The sequence below is a fragment of the Penicillium bovifimosum genome (assembly GCF_028826915.1).
Source record: "Penicillium bovifimosum strain IBT 22155 chromosome Unknown utg000001l_segment0_segment0, whole genome shotgun sequence".
In the NCBI taxonomy this organism is placed as follows: domain Eukaryota; kingdom Fungi; phylum Ascomycota; class Eurotiomycetes; order Eurotiales; family Aspergillaceae; genus Penicillium; species Penicillium bovifimosum.
Genome location: NW_026622710.1, coordinates 2,037,500 through 2,055,737, shown reverse-complemented (window position 1 = coordinate 2,055,737; position 18,238 = coordinate 2,037,500). Strand labels below are relative to the sequence as shown.

The window sequence follows — 18,238 nt, the reverse complement described above, 5'->3', positions numbered from 1 at the left end:
TGTATAATATGTCTGGATATCCATGGCCTACCTATTGTAGTGGGAGAAATGAGCCACCTCCAGGAATGATGCCTTAGGCCTGCGCTACGTTCACCGCTCATTCTCCTTAAGAAGGGACACAGTCACAGACAGATCGGACACAGAATACACATCTTTTGCCTCTTTCTCGGTTTTCCAGTATGGTTCTCGTCGGCTCTCTGTAGGTCATAGGACGTCCCTGCTACAGGCTACTGTCTCCTGGGCTGCAGTCCTCCCATCGTCCTGTCTGCGATGTCAGACCGCCTTCGCGCTCTTCCCACTTCACTAGTTAGGTTAGAGTTAATTGTGCTACGACACTCTTACCGCTTCCCGGTGGAGAAACTTGATTTGGTTATTGTAACGGGCTAGAGCCCGCTCAGGACCACTGCCAAGGCCGTGGATCAGACTACCCCACTCGCGGACTTATCCCGCTCGTGGACACAAAACCCCCCCGAATCCCCCGATGTATTTACTCTTTCTTCAAGTTCGTCGTCAAATGCAATCGACATAGTCACATTGAATCAATTATACCTCGGCCGCTCCACTAATCCAAGGTTTACGACAGGTTGATGATGTATCTCATTTCGCGCAAGATGAAAATCCGATTGAGCATCTTGCGATATCGAGTGCTCCGGCTCGGGGTTACCCTGGATTCGGGTTCGCCAAAACCGTTCGTGAAGGCTACCCAGTTGCTTAGGTATATATTGAAGAGGGGAACGCTCAAGGCTGTGTGCTCTGAGGCACACGGGTCGATTCAGCGGATACCAGCTAGCATAGACACCGGACCAGAGGTAGCAAAGAGGTCCTAAGCAACTGGGTAGCCTTCACGAACGGTTTTGGCGAACCCGAATCCAGGGTAACGAGAGTACCGGAGCACGCGATATCGCTAAGATGCTCAATCGGATAATTCGGATTTTCATCTTGCGCGAGATACCCATATAACATCATCAACCTGTCGTATACCTTGGATCAGTGGAGCGGCCGAGGTATCAAGCATGGTTCCAATCAGTTGAGAACCTCGAGTTGATGTTGGCGGCACGGTCACCCCGAGCTTTCCACTAAAGCTGGCGTAACTTGTGCCGGATTCTCGATCATATCACTATCCGAGTTGTCACCATCAACTGAAATCAGATCGGTGGCCCGTGTAAGTGAAGGCGCCTCTCGAAGGTATAATTGAATATCTCTGTAGCCGCGCTGGCCGAACTCGGACGGGATGATCAGAGCAGCTACCTCGGCATTAACACTTGGTAAATTGTACTGCCGGCCACCTTCCACATTCGGTAGTAAACGTAGTTGAGGGTTCACGCGAAGGGCATCAACAGTGAGTGGTATGTTGTGAGAGATACTCATATGCTCGAAGGAAGAGCCTATGATATGGGAAATTCTCCTGAATAACCAAATCAAGTTTCTCCAGTATATCACGGCATGACATCAGATGAGGATTCGAGTCTAATCTTGCATTTGTTGCAAGCTCAGATGCTTGTTCAGGCCCGTCACCAAGGAAGTAAACCTGGGCCGCTCTGGCGAGCTGCCCAGTCATAGCCGACCCTCCACTCAAAGGACCTAAAACATGGTACAAAGCATCACGTATCTGAAATATCCAATGCCGTTCATGAGATGGTAGACGCTCATCAAAGGTACACCGAATTGTAGTGTAGGAAAGGGCAAGATTCAGAGCTTGAATGTTTCTGCGAAACCGTAGAGCATCTTCGTCAGACAACGTAAAGTAATGGACCATCTGCCTACGTAGTTGTTACGAGAAATCTAATCCTTTACTGTCCATTCCTCCTCAAACATAACCACTTGGCAAATGAACACTATCCATTCATAACGACCTACAACAACCCAAGTCTTTTAAACTCCATTACAAACATTCAGCCATCCTCACCCTCATCAAAAACCTAATCAGTCTTCCGCCACTTAGTCTCATCCTCCCCATCCTCCTCCTCCCTAGCCCTAACAGTCCCAGCCCCAGGTCCAAGTGGGAAAGAAGGCGGCTCACCCCCAGCAATCCAATTCCCATCCTTATCAAAAAACTGATCCATATTCTCCGCCGTAATCCACCCCGAGCTCCCATCAACCGGCGGCGGCAGATCTCCATTCCCACCAAGCTGGAAGACACCCTCGTGCTCCTCCGCCGTAATAAACTTAGTCCCATCCTCGTCATCGGAGTCATCCTCGACCGGATCAGGGTGTAGATATGAGCACGCAGAAACAGCACCGTAGAGCTGCTGCGTCGGCGTCTCTTCCGTCTCTGAGTCCTGTGCTGTGGCGTCGCCGGGCAGCACGACTGTGAACGCGACGCATTCCTCTTCTTCGTCGTCTTCTGTGGGCGCGCTCGGTGTCGCGACTTGCATGTACAGGCCCTGGACTTCGGCGTCGGTGCCTGGGACGCGGAGGCGTTGGAGGGCGTGCAGGGAGATTGATGGGTAGGGGATTGAGACGCCTTTTGAAGTGGATGGGGAGAAGAGGTGGAATTTTCTGTTGATTCATCGGTTTAGTTTGTTACTTGATATGGAGAATTGGAAGGATTGGTAGAACTTACTCGGATGTCACCCATGTGTCTACGTCTGCGATTGCGACTTCTTTCTCATCGTCCGGCTGGCCCTCGCTGGTGGCGCTATTGACGGCATTATCGCCACGTAGGGCGTTTAGCGCTAGGTTGGCGAGGAGTTCGCGCTCAAGAATGACGATTTTGCAGCGCTGGCTGTGGTGGTACAGAACTGGGGGGCCGGAGTAGAAGGAGCTTGGGGTGCGCGACTGGTGTTCGGCCAGTGGCACGAAGGATGAGGCTTCGGGAGAGTTGCTGAGGACCTCCATTCTGTATGGTATCTTTATGTGAGAGAAATAAGGGTTGGGTTTGATATGAGAAAAGTGTGACTTTCTGATTGGAGTTGGGGAATGGAAAAGAGCTCCCGGCGCGGCGTGGAGCTTTTCCGTGACCCCGCGATAAGCTTTGGCAGCTGCTTAACAGTTCAAGGCCACTTAAATCAATACCTGGGACTAAGCCTCTATCCTAATAGCTCTCGTATGTCTGCATGAATTTGAAGTATTTGATTAACCAAGTGACGAGTTGCTTCAAATTGCATTATACTAGCACAGGACAACCATAACTAGAAGCTAGGTATCGATCATAACGTCATCAAATGAGTAGTTAAAGTCGCCTATAGAGCCTCTACGACAAATCACCAGCATTGGGATGCATCTGTGGTCAGTTGCTCAGCGCTCACTAGTACGTCCTGCCAAGGGACTTGTGGCGGAGTCGCAGTAGCGAGGAGTCCAGTGAGACGGCTACTACTGTCAACAGTATATCCGCGACAGTCAGGAGTATTGCTGTCACAGCAGATCAAATAGCTCTGTCTATCACACCAGATCAGAATACTGCAGGCTCAGCAATATGACAAGCTTATTTCTTCTGACGCAGCGCCAGAAAGCTGGTCGTGAGGAAGCCCGCTAGAAGCATACGAGTGTTGGGCGACGTCTCGGTACTCATATGGCACAGGGACAACCCCTTTGACCACATTGGAAGTCCGATGCCAATCAATCCTGAGATGAGAGGAAGAGACCCTGGGTCATCTGCAAGACCAAGCTTGATCACTTCAAATCCAAACCACCAAATGCTCGATCCAACTCCTTCCCTTCGTCATGTGGCTCCATGGTCGGTAATTTTGCAGATTCCTGGTCCGGCGAAGCACTATCCAGAAGACTTGGTTCGACATCCCCCTGTCCGCCAAGCGACGTACCCGTCCGGCTGGGCTGAAGCAGTTTTTCGTCGCGGTCGAGCCACCCAGGAGCTACGCGTCGCTTTTCAGCTAGCTCACGTTGCCTGATTGACTCTTCCCATGCAGAAATAGCTTGTTCAGCGTCACTGCGCGTCTTGTTCAAATGCTGTTCGAGGGAGCGGCACGCGGCAAGGACGTCGTCTGGGTGAGCTGCGTGCTCACCGCTTGGCGAGACTACATAGCGGGCCTTGCCATCGGGACTGTTTGGATCGACCGTTACGGAGGGCGGTAACGATGAGGGGACGGATTTGTATGTGTAGGGTAATGTGACGGAAGTGGGGAGGTTGATGAAGGGTGAGACGGTCAGTGGGACCTGGGCGAGGAGGGGGTGTGGACCTGTGAATATGGGTCAGTCATCTAGCTATGTGGTGTATAATGAAGGTAAACTGACGATATGAGTCGTACATGGCCGAGTTGTTGAAAGTGAGGTTGTTGGCGCGATGCGGAGTAGCGGAGATGTAGCGATGGGGGGGAGAACAGCCACAATGTGAACACAGCCACTTGAGGTTCCGACAGCCCTCGGAATTTTAGCAATGCATGCAACTACTGATAGCGGCTCAACCTAGGTAATAGAAGAAATCAAGCATTAAGCATGAATTCCCTAGGTTGTGTATACCGATTACCGAGCCTCTCAGTGTTAGGCAGTACCTCCAAGGTTCCATTGAGCCCTGTACCCCCAGGGCCGAAATAGTATATATCCGCCCCGGGACCCGCTGACGGGGCGGGACTCGGGAGCCCATACCCGCCTACACAGTACATAAAGCAAATGAATGCAAATATCTCAACTAAAACGACATTGAATTAATTCAACTAATTATTATCTCTCTCTGGACATGTTTCTCTTCTATGCCCTGGCAGCCTGCATATCATTATCCCACACGCCCGTGGGGACCGCGTACGTGGCTGAATAGCCGATTCTCCCTGTGTATTCGCGCCGGGGGGAGGCGCTTCAACTGCTTCTCCCTGATTGCCGAAGGTTACCTGATCCCATGCTAAAACCTGCCTTTTTCATTTGTTTTATCTTTGTTTTCAATGAATCAATGTCTTGACATAATTTGAACTCTCATCTTCTCGAACGAGTCCCTTCCAAGTGGTATCGTTAGCGCATCAGCGGTGTTGTCCATGCTTGGAGTTTGTTGTAGGGAAACGATCCCTTGGCGAACGGCATGGCGCACGAAGTGGTATCTGGCGTCAGTCCACTTTGTTGCTTTAGCGAAGTTGTCTTTCTTCATAATTGCCACAGCATTGTCGCTGTCAGTGAATATGGTGATCGGTAGGGCTTGTTGAATTCCCATCTGCACCATAACTTTCTGTAGCCCCCCCAGAGCATGGATTCGATGATCTCGGAGCTCCACGATGCCAAGCCCGCGGAGACAGTCTCCTAAAGACAGATTGTGGACGACTCGAATCAAAATCTGCTTGGGTATTCCGACACTGGGGACAATAGCAATCAGATCAGTATATGGTCTTATTCATTGAGTTTGTCTGGAATGCAACTTACCTTTCATTACTCGCCAAACAATACTGGGGAAAATCGGTGTCGACTGTCGAGGGATCAAGTTCGTGTGTTAAGGAGTTGTCATTGAGAAAAGACGAGGAAACCTCTTTGCGATGTGGATGTATCGAGAGATGATCCAGACGTTGAACAGCTTTGCGATGTGGAAGGGAAGAGAAAGAGGCCTCTTTGCGATGTGGATGTATCGAGAGATGATCCAGACGTTGAACAGCTGTGCGATGTGGAAGGGAAGAGAAAGAGGAGAGGGAAGAGAAAGACACAGGTTCCTAGTCGTGTGCTGCTCAGTCACATGCCTAGCCCCATCCTTCCTTTCTCTCGACGTCATATGACTTTCAAGCCTCTATTGACATGAACTGAGCAAGAACCCCTTTAGGTATGTACCAGGTGGGAGTAGTTATCCGTAGGCAGCTCATACGCCTGGACCAAGCCTGCTGGACTTGAGCTGTGGCTACTGTATTAATTATTATGATAGCTCTCGTGGTAAAAAAGGTCAGCTGTCAGAGATGACAGAGAACTATTGATCTTTATGTACGGGCTCTCCAGCTTGCCTTTGTGCTATGCCATACTGATCGGTGTCTCATTTGCTTCAGCTGTGATATTTCTGTGGATGGGCTAAAGTGCCCAGACATTTCTGCACGTTTCAGGCATATTCTCGGGCCTATGCTTCAGTCTGAAAGACGCAAATCGTCTCCTGCTTGCCTGTAAAGCTTTCAACGAACCTGACACCTGTCCCAGTAGCCATGCAAACCAGCTCATCCTTATCCCACTGCCGCAACTTCATGGAAACTTTGTTCGTCTCCAGGAGTTTCTCACCCTTCTCCGTGACTTCCAGCACTTGAAGATCGAACTTCGCTTCTCTGACCTTGTCCGTCACCTCGCTGCGAAGATTGGACCCCCGATAAACGATGTTGGCAAAAGCAGTACTTTTAGTCTTGGTAACGTCCTCCGGTTGAAGTAGGGCAGCTTCCATCTTTTGGAGAGCAAAGCAATCATAGATAGAGACAAATGCCCGTCCAGTGTTTGGACGAAGCACCCTGGATAGCTGTCTCAGGAACATCCTCAGCTGGCCTTCTTGCGTCAAATAGCCTATTGAGCCGAGGGAAAAGATCAAAAGATCGACCTTGCCAAAACCACTCTGAGACATGACTTTCTCCAGGTTCAGCGCCGAACCGAGGTACCAGAAGACATGTTCCTTGAAAAATGGGTTATCGTTCTGACGAGCCCTTTCCAGCATGTGTGGCGCGTTGTCAACTCCTAGGATTCGGCAATTGTACATATCATCACCAGTGAGAGTTGCATAAGATGCAATAGCCCGAATCACACGTCCGTTACCGGTGCCCAGGTCCATGATGATAAACGGATCCCTGGGGGCTGAGACAAGAGGTGACCGCAGCTCTTGGTAGACTCGCCAATAGAAGGTGGCATCGTCGGAATCGGAAATCGGATGGAGTAAGTCGTAGTAGTCGACAAGGTAAGGAGAGCTGAACAGAGTCTTGGTATTCTCAGTGGAATCAACCATTGTGATTGATGGTCAGTGAATAAAAGTAGATATGGAGATGATGGTGAAGTAAGAGAATTCGATCTGTTGAGAGATAGTTTGGACCAGTAAGCAATAGTCTCAAGTCTCAACGCACGCTTCTGTAGATAGTACCAGTCAAGTATGTGATGATAAGCATCAGCTTTGATCTGAGCGACTGGAAGAAGGAAGGATAGATTGTTCAAGCCACTGTAACGTGATTAATGGGCTTGCACGAACCAAGTAATGACAGCGGCAGATGAAGATTAGATGGAGGTTATGGAAGGATCAAGATGTGTCGCATCAGCCACACCAGCTGCGTTTGAAACAGAGCTGGTTCAGACTGCTTCACTGTTCTGATAATCCAGTCCCTACAGGCTACGATTGGCCAACTGAGGTTTGCTCAACTGCGTTATTTCACAAGATCTCTTTTTCTCGTCAGACCCTGACAATCACTGTTATACTGCGTAAGCTGATGATGCCATGATCGAGCTTGTCTTGCCAGACATAGCCCTGGCTCTGATTGTAGCTGAATTCCATGCAAAGCTGTACGACATCGAGCGTCGATAGCCCAACCAACTGGCCGGAACCCCGGGGCTCTAGACTCCTCAAAATTTAAGCTTATATTAAGCTTCTGTACTACTTCTTTGACCTGCATCTAGAAGATTTGTCTTAGTCCTCCACGAGTCCTTCGGTAGGATAACTATGCGTCAAGACACGGGCCCTTTGATTGAATTGCTACTGACCGAGGGTCACATTCGACGACACATTTTAGTAGAGCCACATATTGCATATTGATAAATGCAAGGAAGGACGAATCTATAATGAGATCGAGGCAGAGCACCGGTAACCCAATTTGCGGATTTCTATATCGTGTTCCGCATTTCAAGATGATGATCGGTTCTCCAAGATGGATGTGAAAAGGCGAACCGCGCCGTTGACGTGTTCCAACCAAGGGTATAGCATATTCGACCAAGAAACACTAACGGATATCGTCCAATGCACCTTGTCTAGACCATTACTGTAGTCTGATCACGGTGTTTAGGATTGATCAATCCGTCACACCAAAGAAATGCAACCTCCGAACATGACTTGGCGATGGCGGTGTCATTGCACTCCCGGCAAAGTTTCTTTTGTTCGATGATGCTGCTTCAATTGACTTGGCAGCCAGAAATGGTGGTTGATCTTGTCGGGCAAGGTTCAAGGCATCCGGCGGGAGAGGGCACACTGGGTTGATAGAATCAGGAGAGCATTAATAGAATTGGTAGGAAATGTGTAGATCTAGCACAGTCTATTGAGACGGCCGGTCTGATTTGCAAGTTGGGATGCTGTTACTACCAACTCAGTGGTGCTACCCCTGCATTCCCGTTTGTGTACGGGCTTGCTCAGTCTTTTTAGTTGTTGTTCATGACCTTTGCATTGAAATGCAGATCGACTGACAAATACCCGTAAGGATCAGCTGCAGCTGGAGGAGACATGGATGTTTATGCAAAGAATATCATTCTTGCACCTCAATCTCGCGGAGGCAAATCGGAGCTAGACTCTCACAGTGAGGGTTCATCACAGCTCCAGATGAAAAGCTGGATCAGGAGCCGAGCTGGAGGTATATGTCATAATGTCCGAGTCCCAATAGCAAATACCGACAGAACTCAGAAGGTGTTGGATCGAAAATTCGACGTCAAGTGAGGCTGATAGCGTGGGGTAAACGGAACTTGGTTCAAGGGTCGATTTCGGCCTTAGGCAGCCAATCATCAGCTGTGTCAACATGAGGCTGAATTCGATCGAATCCTGTTTCTCGCAACATCCAGAGACAGATCAGTCGACTCCAAGAGCGATAAATCTCCAAAGTGCCAGATATTCTCAATAAGGTTGGTGTGAGATCCACCAAGTCGGCCGCTTATCCAATTTGTTTCTCTTTTTCCCGACTTCACACTTCCCCCAAACACACGACCCAACATATTCTCTCATCTGCGCCCTACCTGCGCCCTATTCTCCTATTCGGTTCTTATGAGAAACCCGTCCTGATAAGACTCTGTACATCTCATTCACCTGTTCTGATTCATCCTATTCATCCTGGGAGCTCTATCCCACCCACGCTGTATTCGCCCCCGCCACAGCTCCGGGTTCTTTCCCCTCCCCCCTTACACTCAACTCAGAATTCAAACATTTAATCTCAGCCAAAATGGAACGAGCTCTAGCACTCGCCGTGACCGAGAAGCAGCCGGTCCCGGAAATTGACTTCACATTGCATACCATGGAGGACAACACGCAGGTGTCGACAATGGAGAGGGTTGTCAAAGGTAATGTCGCAGTGGTTTCGCTCTCGCAAAATGCAGTCAGTGGCCTGGTCGCTAAATCTGTTTTGTTACAATAGAGGTTCAAGCACCCGCCCTGAGTTATCCTCCGGATGAGATGTTCTGGTCGCCGGAGGATCCTTCCAAGCCCAATCTCCAGTACCTCAAGCAGCACCTCTATCGCGAAGGTCGTCTTTCAGAAGAACAAGCGCTATGGATTATTCACACCGGTACACAGGTTCTAAAGGCCGAGCCCAACTTGCTCGAAATGGATGCACCAATCACGGTGTGTGGCGATGTTCACGGCCAGTACTACGATTTGATGAAACTGTTCGAGGTTGGCGGCGATCCTTCGGAGACAAGGTACCTGTTTTTGGGTGACTATGTCGACCGCGGCTACTTCAGCATTGAGGTGCGTCATTCGAATATTTTGGCGAGATCTGGAAGGATAATTCTGACTTCCCCCGCAGTGCGTTCTCTATCTTTGGGCATTGAAGATTTGGTACCCCGATTCACTATGGTTGCTGCGGGGTAATCACGAATGCCGTCACTTGACAGATTATTTCACTTTCAAGTTGGAGTGCAAGCACAAATATAGTGAACGGATCTACGAGGCATGCCTCGAATCCTTCTGTGCGCTGCCGCTGGCGGCGGTTATGAACAAACAGTTCCTCTGCATCCACGGTGGTCTCAGCCCGGAATTGCATACTCTGGAAGATATCAAAGCTGTTCGTATCTCTTTTTCAACCCCTGGTATCAGCAGGAAACTTACAAAGATCTAGATCGATCGTTTCCGCGAACCCCCAACCCACGGACTCATGTGCGATATCCTTTGGGCTGATCCTCTGGAGGAATTTGGCCAGGAAAAAACAGGCGATTTCTTCATCCATAACAGTGTCCGCGGCTGCTCTTACTTCTTCTCTTACCCCGCGGCATGCGCTTTCTTGGAGAAAAACAATCTGCTCTCCATCATCCGCGCGCACGAGGCCCAGGATGCCGGGTATCGCATGTATAGAAAGACGCGCACTACCGGATTCCCGAGTGTGATGACCATTTTCAGTGCGCCCAACTACTTGGATGTTTACAACAACAAGGCGGCTGTGCTCAAATACGAGAACAATGTGATGAACATCCGCCAATTCAACTGCACCCCGCACCCATACTGGCTGCCCAATTTCATGGATGTTTTCACCTGGTCATTGCCGTTCGTCGGAGAGAAGATCACGGATATGCTTATCGCTATTCTCAACACCTGCTCGAAGGAGGAACTGGAGGATGACACACCTACGTCTATTTCTCCCGTTGAACACAAGGAGAAGGACCCGATCTCGCCTCCGTCGATGGACCCCGAATCCACCGAGTTCAAGAGACGGGCAATCAAGAACAAAATCCTCGCAATTGGACGTCTCTCCCGAGTGTTCCAGGTTCTGCGCGAGCAATCTGAGAGCGTCACTGAGCTGAAGACGGCGGCTGGCGGTCGTCTTCCCGCAGGCACCCTCATGCTGGGTGCGGAAGGTATCAAACAGGCTATTCACAACTTCGAGGACGCCCGTAAGGTCGATATCCAGAACGAGCACGTGCCCCCCTCTCAGGAAGAGGTTATTGCGAAGAGCGAGGAGAGCCGTCGCATAGCCATGGAGCGGGCTGAGCATGAGGCTGCCAACGATGCAGGTCTCGCCACAGTCGCTCGTCGGATCAGCATGTAAGTGTTCACTCCATTTACCACTCCATTAATATACTAATTGACATACCCAGGTCTGCTGGCTCTGCACGCCCACGTCCTCGCCAGAGAGAACCTTCCAACGATGCCTGATCAAACTGTGGTGGTCTGACAGAGTTGATATTATGACACGACCTATGCATTTCTTTCCTGTCCTCAAGCGCACACGCCTTTTGCCCCGACACGATCGATACGATACCCTTATCTATCTGCTTGATCCTTCTCTCCCTGGCGATATAAACTGTGAATCCAGAGCTCTAGCGATCAATAGGACAGTTCAGTTGAATATGTGTGCTTATTTTTCCTTCCACTTTTGCCCAATGGGCCAAACCTGCAGTTGTAGTGGCAAAGGCCTTTAGAATATTCATGTGACTTTGGTATGATAAGGATACATCTGTAAATTGCTGGTGATGGCTGCTCATTTGGGGAGGAAATGTATGAAACCGAGAGTGATGAATGCCAAGCCCCGTGCCCGCGTTCACTTCCGCTCACCAATGTTCATGCACCGTTCAAGTTGCTGCGAACCGCCCTACACACCACCCTTCCCCGCGCCTCAATGGCACCAAGATTGCGCAACGCGCTCGCAAAGAGCCTGTCGCGTCCTCTCGATAATAGCGCTGTCTTTTACTGCCCATCGTGTGCAGTCTGGCTCCGATCGTTATCCACGCGCGCCGACACCCGCAGGACCGACAAACCCGATTCATATCGAAGAGCTGGCCGAGCCTCCAAGGCCATCACAGAATTCTCTCCTCGAGCATTCAGTACATCGACTGTTATAACTGCGAAATCCGTCCCCTCTCGGTTCAAAGAGCTGCACGCTGCCCTCGAAGCAGTGAAAGATGCCGGCCTCGAACAGGTGAACCTCAGTCGCCTGCAATTTGCACTACGGGGGTTGGAGTCTGAAACGCCTCTCATTAGGGTAGCTGGTAAGTACCTGTTTACACAATTGAGCCATTGCACCTTGAATCTCTGGATTCTTCATCGTCCAGGACATGGGACTAATCTCTTCTCGTTGTGGAACATAGTGCTCGGATTGAACGATGCAATCTCCGCTCGCAAACTCGTGAGACTACTGCTGGCCGACCCATTAGTACCGCGACAAAGCTGGGAAGACGTGCTCGAGTCATACGACGCCGATTCATCTCGAGGGTTGTTGATCAGGTATTAAGAAGTCTGCAGTCTGTGTCATTATATAGTACTGACTCCGAGCTCTTTCTATAGATACGGTGAAATCTCAGAATCTATCCCGAACGACCTCCTACCGACGATATCCGTGCCATCGCCCATCCTGAAGAACGGCAATTTGGAGATCCTGGTTAGCACTCTGAGCTCTGGGCCTGACCTCGACGCCGCTACGTTCCACGCCGACACCTTTCTCGTTCCCACAGTGACGATACAGACCTCGCATTCCGGTCGGCATAATGTTGTTCGGTATCCCGTGCATCGCACCATCGTGTGTGCAAATGGGGTGGATGGCCTGTTGTCGTATAGCGCCATAGTGGGCCGAGCAGACCTGAAGAATGAGGCCGTCTCGGTGCATGGAGTCGTCCAACTCGCAGTGAACGACCAAAAGCCCACAAACAAGCAGGTGTCTGTGGTAGATGTCGACCGTGCCAACGCAGCACTGGATTCATTCCGCGAATCCGTCCATAATGCCTCGGACTACGAACGTGGGTGGAATGGCAGTGGCGTGCAACCGCTTATCGATTGGCTTGCGGCTTCTTCGGAAACGTCAACTGGCGACGCGTTGAATCCGGCCTTGGTCCCTCTGGTGGAGTCTCTCGTAGACGCAGCCGACACTAGCGCAATTGCCAGGGACGCCAAGGCCCTCCAAGACCAAACTGTTGGCATAGCCACTCCGGAGATTCGGACCAACTTAGACAAAGGTGTCACTGCGTGGGCCGAGCGTGCACACTCTGAGCTCCGCAGTGCCCTCGAGGTAGGGCTAGCCAGTCCACGCTGGCGCGGCCTTGCATGGTGGAAACTGTTCTGGCGCGTCGACGATGTCGGCATGGTCACTTCTGAGATCTTAGACAAGAAGTTCCTCCGCCAGGCAGAGCAGGAGGTCATTTTCGCCGCAGGAAAGTACCAGCAAGCCGGCCTGTTGGAGGAGCCTTTGTCCCCAAGTCCCGAATCTGCCAAGGATTCCACCTTGGCTGCTACTTGGCCTACCCAGATCCCGGACTTACGCACAAAGCTTCTCACCACCACCGTGCCATCTCTTCAAGCCCTTGCCCAGGGTCTTGTGCTCTTCAGCGTGTCTACCACGACCCTGACTTCCGCTCTCTCCGCCCTAACATATGTGGCTATTCCAGCAGCTACGGTATACGAGTCGTGTACCATCGCTGCAGTCGGTTTAATCTACTCTCTGCGTCGCCAACAAAAACGATGGGATGAGGCCCGTGCTTTCTGGGAGGACGAAGTGCGCGAGGAAGGACGCACGTCCCTGATGGAAACGGAAATTGCTCTCCGTGATATCGTGCGAAATGGCGGTAAGACTGTCGAAGATCTTTCTGACCACCATGCTCGAGAGATTGTCGCACGCGCTAGAAAGGCTTTGAAGGAAGTAGAGGCATAATCTGCTGTGCAGTGTAATCCATAGAGCTACAATTTACTCTGCGTGTGTACGATATCTGTTATGGATCGCCTCTCATCTTGCCCTTTAGGTTTTAGGTCCTCGGGATCGAAACGTTCGAACTCATCCGTTCTCTTCAATATGTTTGATTTTCATGGCTTTTCCTTTGGTCCCCACAACTACCCGTTAAGCCCACTTGAGCGAAGATGAACAAGGAAGCTCGCTGGCTAGTGCACAAACAAGCACATATATGCCGATCGTAGAAGGCAAGGAATAAAGAAAGACTTGAAAGTTGAAGCAGGCTTTCTTAAGTAGATCCACGGCAGATCTTAATCTATGCCCCATTGGAGGTTGAAAATAGGGGCAATATCGGTGAGATATGGCATCGTGATGTTAAATTGCTTCATGGCTGTCGGCACGTTTCGTGTCACTGGGAGATCTGAGACATGGGGTATACGATCGGGATATTGCAGGGATACTAACAGGACATCAAACTATCTCAAACAGCCACTGTCGCTAGTTGGGTCACTTGGGTGATTCCCCAGGCTGTTGTGTACATCGTATTTGACTTATGAAAAGGCTACAATTGGCGCCACAATCTATCTGCTTCCGATAGGATGACTGATGAGCATAAATCATAATGTATTCATTTGATGTCAGGACATAGTACTCCGTACATACTAACATCTTTAATATTCCTTCATTTAATTTCCCCTCAGTGCCGTGCCACTGCCGAATAGGGAGGAGAGACTAAATTGTGGGTCGTTTCAAGCCGTGTCATTTCATCCAATCCCGTGTGCCCGTGTGGATCTTTGACCCTACGCTAGTGAGTTAGCTCAGGAACGCGCTGTTCGTTCCAGCGTCTCAGATATCGACAGCCAAACCGTTTGTACCGGAAGTCAGAGTCCCCTTGAAACGAGTTCTTTGTTTCCTTAATTTTTTTTTTCCCTAAGCCTTCATAAGTTCATATTTTTCATGAACTTGTTGTCTGTTGAATTACCCATGTCTTTATACACATCTCATTCTCATAGTAATGAACAAGGAATAACTTAGGGATTAGGGATGAGCTATTGATGTGATCTTCATAGGGTATTTCCCCCCGGGCCCAAACAAAATCCACGATACCAAGGGATTGGCCAGTTTATCAAACTCAGGCCCATCCACAAGCACTAAGGAGGGATGATTGGCACCTCATTATTGGGGAACCTAAGACCCTGGGTACTCATTTCTGCCTGAAGTACTTGATCCCCGTCATCTGCCTCTCCTCCTTTATCTCCGTTGCCGCTCCTCTGCTTCGTCTTGTGTCGCACTCTTTTTGCCCTATCTTAGGGTCTGTCGCTCTTTCTCACCGAACCAGTCACTCATTTATACAATCTTTCGTTCATTTCTGCTAAATCACTTCGGTGATACTTGTGTAAAGTGAGTCTGACTGTTTTTGCGGGATCATTAGAGTTGTGTGGCTTATCAAACGGTGCGCCGGCAGGAAATACTATATAGCCCTACTTGAAAGGCTTCAACCGATCGTCTTTATTTACTGACGTCAGGACAACGCGTTAGACTGGTAAGTTGCATAAGTTGCATACCTTGATACCACTTCTCTCGCAATTCCCATCCTCCCTCGTATGGGGGAAATGGTGGTGACGGTGCAAGCAAGGGGTCATTCCTCTCCACGGGAAGGGAGGATCCCCATCGATCTCCTACCCTTATCGAATAAGGGCGTATGAATGATGAGTGATTGGCCACTTGGAATCTTCAATCTGCGACACCATGCACCTTCGCTTGACGCCTTCGCTTTCATAAAAACAACGCAGGAAGCCCCAGTCAACTAACATATTGTTTCAGCATATCAAGATACCCGTCTCTCGCGCTCCTTTACCACGCCTGACCGGTTGATTCGGTACTCCTGGCGAGTCTGTCATTTACAATCGCTCTGAGACCTTTCATTCCTTATTTATCAAATCGCCGAGTCTGCCAGCGCAGCTCAACCACCATCGCATCATGCAGGACATTAAGTTGACCTCCCTTTTGGTCGCCTGTGCTACTCTCTTCCCGTCCTATGCGGACGCTTTCTGGCGTCTTCCTTGCCGTGGAAGTGCTGCTTTCGCCCGGCTGGACCCCATCGTTGAGCCGGGCAAGATTTCCTCCCACACCCATGCCATCCACGGAGCTGGAAGTAAGTTCGATTGATCTCAATTGAAACAATTATACAGATGAACTGATTATGGTTAGACTTTGGCATGGACTCGAACCAGGATTCTATGCGCGAGGCTCAGTGCACCTCCTGCGCCGTGACCCAGGACAAGTCTGCCTACTGGCATCCCGCTTTGTTCTTCATGCACACCAACGGCAGCGCTGAGATTGTTCCCGAGGTTGGAGGCATGCTTGCGTAAGTTTGAATTGCATTGCGTGTTGGAGCTCTACTAAACCCAACTCGACAGCTACTACCTCCTGTACGGCGAGAACATCACTGCTTTCCCCGATAACTTCCGTATGGTGGCAGGTGACCCCTTCCAGCGTAACTTCACCTTGCCCGTTCCCGACCCTCCCAAGTCCGAGTGGACTGGTGAGCAAGGTACTCAGAAGGCCTTGGCCGCCAAGGCCATTGGTTTCAACTGCCTGAACTACGAGCAAGCCGCTGAGCCCTCCCTTGGACGCCACTTCCTGCCGAACAAGACCTACCTCGACGAGCACTGTACCGACGGAGTTCGATTCGAGCTGATGTTCCCATCCTGCTGGAACGGAGTCGACCTCGACACCGAGGACCACCACTCCCACGTCGCCTATCCTTCTCTCGTGATGGACGGTACTTGCCCTGAAGGATTCGAAACCCGCCTGGTCTCGCTCTTCTTCGAGACAATCTGGAACACTTATGCGTTCAAGGACTACGATGGATTTTTCGCGCTTGCTAACGGTGACCCCACTGGATTCGGATACCACGGTGATTTCATGCAGGGCTGGGACGAGGGTGTCTTGCAGCAGGCGGTCGACACTTGCACATCTGAGTCTGGCGTGATTGATGACTGCCACATCTTCGACATCCAGACGGAAGACGAGCAGCGTGCCTGCCAGGCCACCGTCCCGTTGGCCATCAGAGACGAGAACGTTTCCCTGCACCCAGATGGATTGCCCGGCGGCATGCCCATTGAGTGGGGACCGGAACGTGCCACGATGAAATCGCACAAGCACAAGCCCGAGCCCCCCGCCCTTCCTACCATTTCCGTCGGTGACTTCTCGGTCGACCCCAACACCTGGTTCCATAAGGAACAGGCCACCAGCACCAGCCAGGCTACCAGCACGAGCCAAGCTACCAGCACCAGCCAGGCTACCAGCACCATCCAGGCCACTAGCACCAGCCAAGCCACCACGTCTACACCCACTTCGACTTCGACCCCCTCGCCCACCCCGACCCCCGTCACCTCTACGATCATCGATCCTATCACCGAAGAGGTTATCTATGTCGAACGCGATATTGCCGTCCTCTGTGATGGTCATGGCAAAATTACCGCCACTAGCACTGGCGCCGTCCGCACCGTGTCTACGGCTATCACCACCGTTACTGAGACCTCTACGACCGTCGCCTACGTCAAGAAGGACACCATCCCTGAAGTTGCGGAGCCCGAGCCCGTTGCTGCCCACCTGCGCAGACACGCTCACCACCGCCACGGCCGTTCCCACCACTAGGTTTTGAACCTAGTGGTGGTTACTTTGGAACCCAATGTGGAATGTACGCAGCGCGTCGTTCTTCTGCTCGTCGCCTTGACGTTTGGAATATACCCCATGCTTCTACAAGGATATAAACTTGCTGGATTGGTACCCCCCAGGAGCTTTTTATTGTACATTTATTTTGTTCTGATTGTTGTACATACTCCAGTCAGGGATGTGCATTGACCATACTGTCGTTCTCGTGATAACTTCATAGTCCTGGTACACAATTCCACCACATTGGTCATTGATTGAATGTAGTACAAGCCCTTCTTCTACCCTTCGATCCGATATCCCGATTTCACTTGCCGTTCAAGTGATGTCACATCTAACTCAATCTATGTCTCAGTTAACATCCAGTTCTCGCCTCATACATTCTCCGACGTTTCATCTCAGTTCTTTTCTTATCAGATGTCTCAGTATCTCCGTATAGAATCAAGATCAGCTGACCTGGAAGCAACGGTTCTGCTGTACTCCGTACATGTTCCGTACGACAATCCCGTGGGACAGGACACCCGATCACGCCATTGTTCCCAACAAAACAATAGACCGCACTGAAGACACACTTTGACCTAATTCCAGATCATTGCTACCACAATGAATCGTTCGATGCATCCATAGAGACGCAACCATGTCAGCTGTCTTGCGTCAGTGGTCAGTGTAGCACATTGAACTTGCGCAACATGCGAGAGCAACCTCTACGTCAATTGCCTCAGTACTGGCCTGTTCGAGGCCTCGTTCTACCCGTTCTACCTGCTCATCATAAAGAGGCAGTCAACAACAACCAGGATGACCGTGGGAAACCTACATCACGGCACTGCAAAACGGCTATTTGTGTGGCCGACTTCCCGAACAAGGAGCCCTTCCACAGTTATCTTGTCAACGGGGCTACTATTTTCATACGCTTATGCCTAGCACCATAGCTGTTGTCGGAGAATTGTCTCTCACTTGGGTGACTTATCTATCAAAGGGTTGCATGCAGCCCTTGGCTTGAGGTGGTATGAAGTTTGCGCAGCGCAGTTGTCGCTTCGACGTGGTAGCTTTGCTCATCCCAACGGAACAGGACTCTAGATATCGACCATAGCCTAGATTGGGCTGTGCTGGCTTCTGGATCT

General features: G+C 50.5%; 7 protein-coding genes across 7 annotated transcripts; 3 read left to right on the top strand and 4 right to left on the bottom strand.

Annotated features, from left to right (window-relative positions):
• Positions 1-1,059: 1,059 nt before the first annotated feature.
• Positions 1,060-1,368, bottom strand: N7515_000784 (uncharacterized protein; the record flags this gene model as incomplete). Its single annotated transcript, XM_056661528.1, has 1 exon — positions 1,060-1,368. The coding sequence occupies one exon, from the start codon at positions 1,366-1,368 to the stop codon at positions 1,060-1,062; it is 309 nt and encodes a 102-aa protein (XP_056526694.1).
• A 551-nt stretch (positions 1,369-1,919) lies between these two features.
• On the bottom strand, positions 1,920-2,838 carry N7515_000783 (Voldacs domain-containing protein; the record flags this gene model as incomplete). The annotated part of the gene is made up of 2 exons (XM_056661527.1): positions 1,920-2,499; positions 2,564-2,838. The coding sequence occupies 2 exons, from the start codon at positions 2,836-2,838 to the stop codon at positions 1,920-1,922; spliced, it is 855 nt and encodes a 284-aa protein (XP_056526693.1).
• Positions 2,839-3,612: 774 nt separating this feature from the next.
• Positions 3,613-4,207, bottom strand: N7515_000782 (uncharacterized protein; the record flags this gene model as incomplete). Its single annotated transcript, XM_056661526.1, has 2 exons — positions 3,613-4,136; positions 4,192-4,207. 2 exons carry the CDS (start codon positions 4,205-4,207, stop codon positions 3,613-3,615), a joined length of 540 nt encoding a protein of 179 aa, XP_056526692.1.
• A 1,767-nt stretch (positions 4,208-5,974) lies between these two features.
• On the bottom strand, positions 5,975-6,835 carry N7515_000781 (class I SAM-dependent methyltransferase; the record flags this gene model as incomplete). Its single annotated transcript, XM_056661525.1, has 1 exon — positions 5,975-6,835. The coding sequence occupies one exon, from the start codon at positions 6,833-6,835 to the stop codon at positions 5,975-5,977; it is 861 nt and encodes a 286-aa protein (XP_056526691.1).
• A 2,179-nt stretch (positions 6,836-9,014) lies between these two features.
• Positions 9,015-10,939, top strand: N7515_000780 (serine/threonine-protein phosphatase 2B catalytic subunit; the record flags this gene model as incomplete). Its single annotated transcript, XM_056661524.1, has 5 exons — positions 9,015-9,132; positions 9,207-9,538; positions 9,597-9,854; positions 9,909-10,828; positions 10,882-10,939. The coding sequence occupies 5 exons, from the start codon at positions 9,015-9,017 to the stop codon at positions 10,937-10,939; spliced, it is 1,686 nt and encodes a 561-aa protein (XP_056526690.1).
• A 340-nt stretch (positions 10,940-11,279) lies between these two features.
• Positions 11,280-13,424, top strand: N7515_000779 (uncharacterized protein; the record flags this gene model as incomplete). Its single annotated transcript, XM_056661523.1, has 3 exons — positions 11,280-11,772; positions 11,836-12,007; positions 12,068-13,424. 3 exons carry the CDS (start codon positions 11,280-11,282, stop codon positions 13,422-13,424), a joined length of 2,022 nt encoding a protein of 673 aa, XP_056526689.1.
• Positions 13,425-15,419: 1,995 nt separating this feature from the next.
• N7515_000778 (DUF1996 domain-containing protein) lies at positions 15,420-17,102 on the top strand (the record flags this gene model as incomplete). The annotated part of the gene is made up of 3 exons (XM_056661522.1): positions 15,420-15,594; positions 15,651-15,807; positions 15,860-17,102. The coding sequence occupies 3 exons, from the start codon at positions 15,420-15,422 to the stop codon at positions 17,100-17,102; spliced, it is 1,575 nt and encodes a 524-aa protein (XP_056526688.1).
• Positions 17,103-18,238: the final 1,136 nt, after the last annotated feature.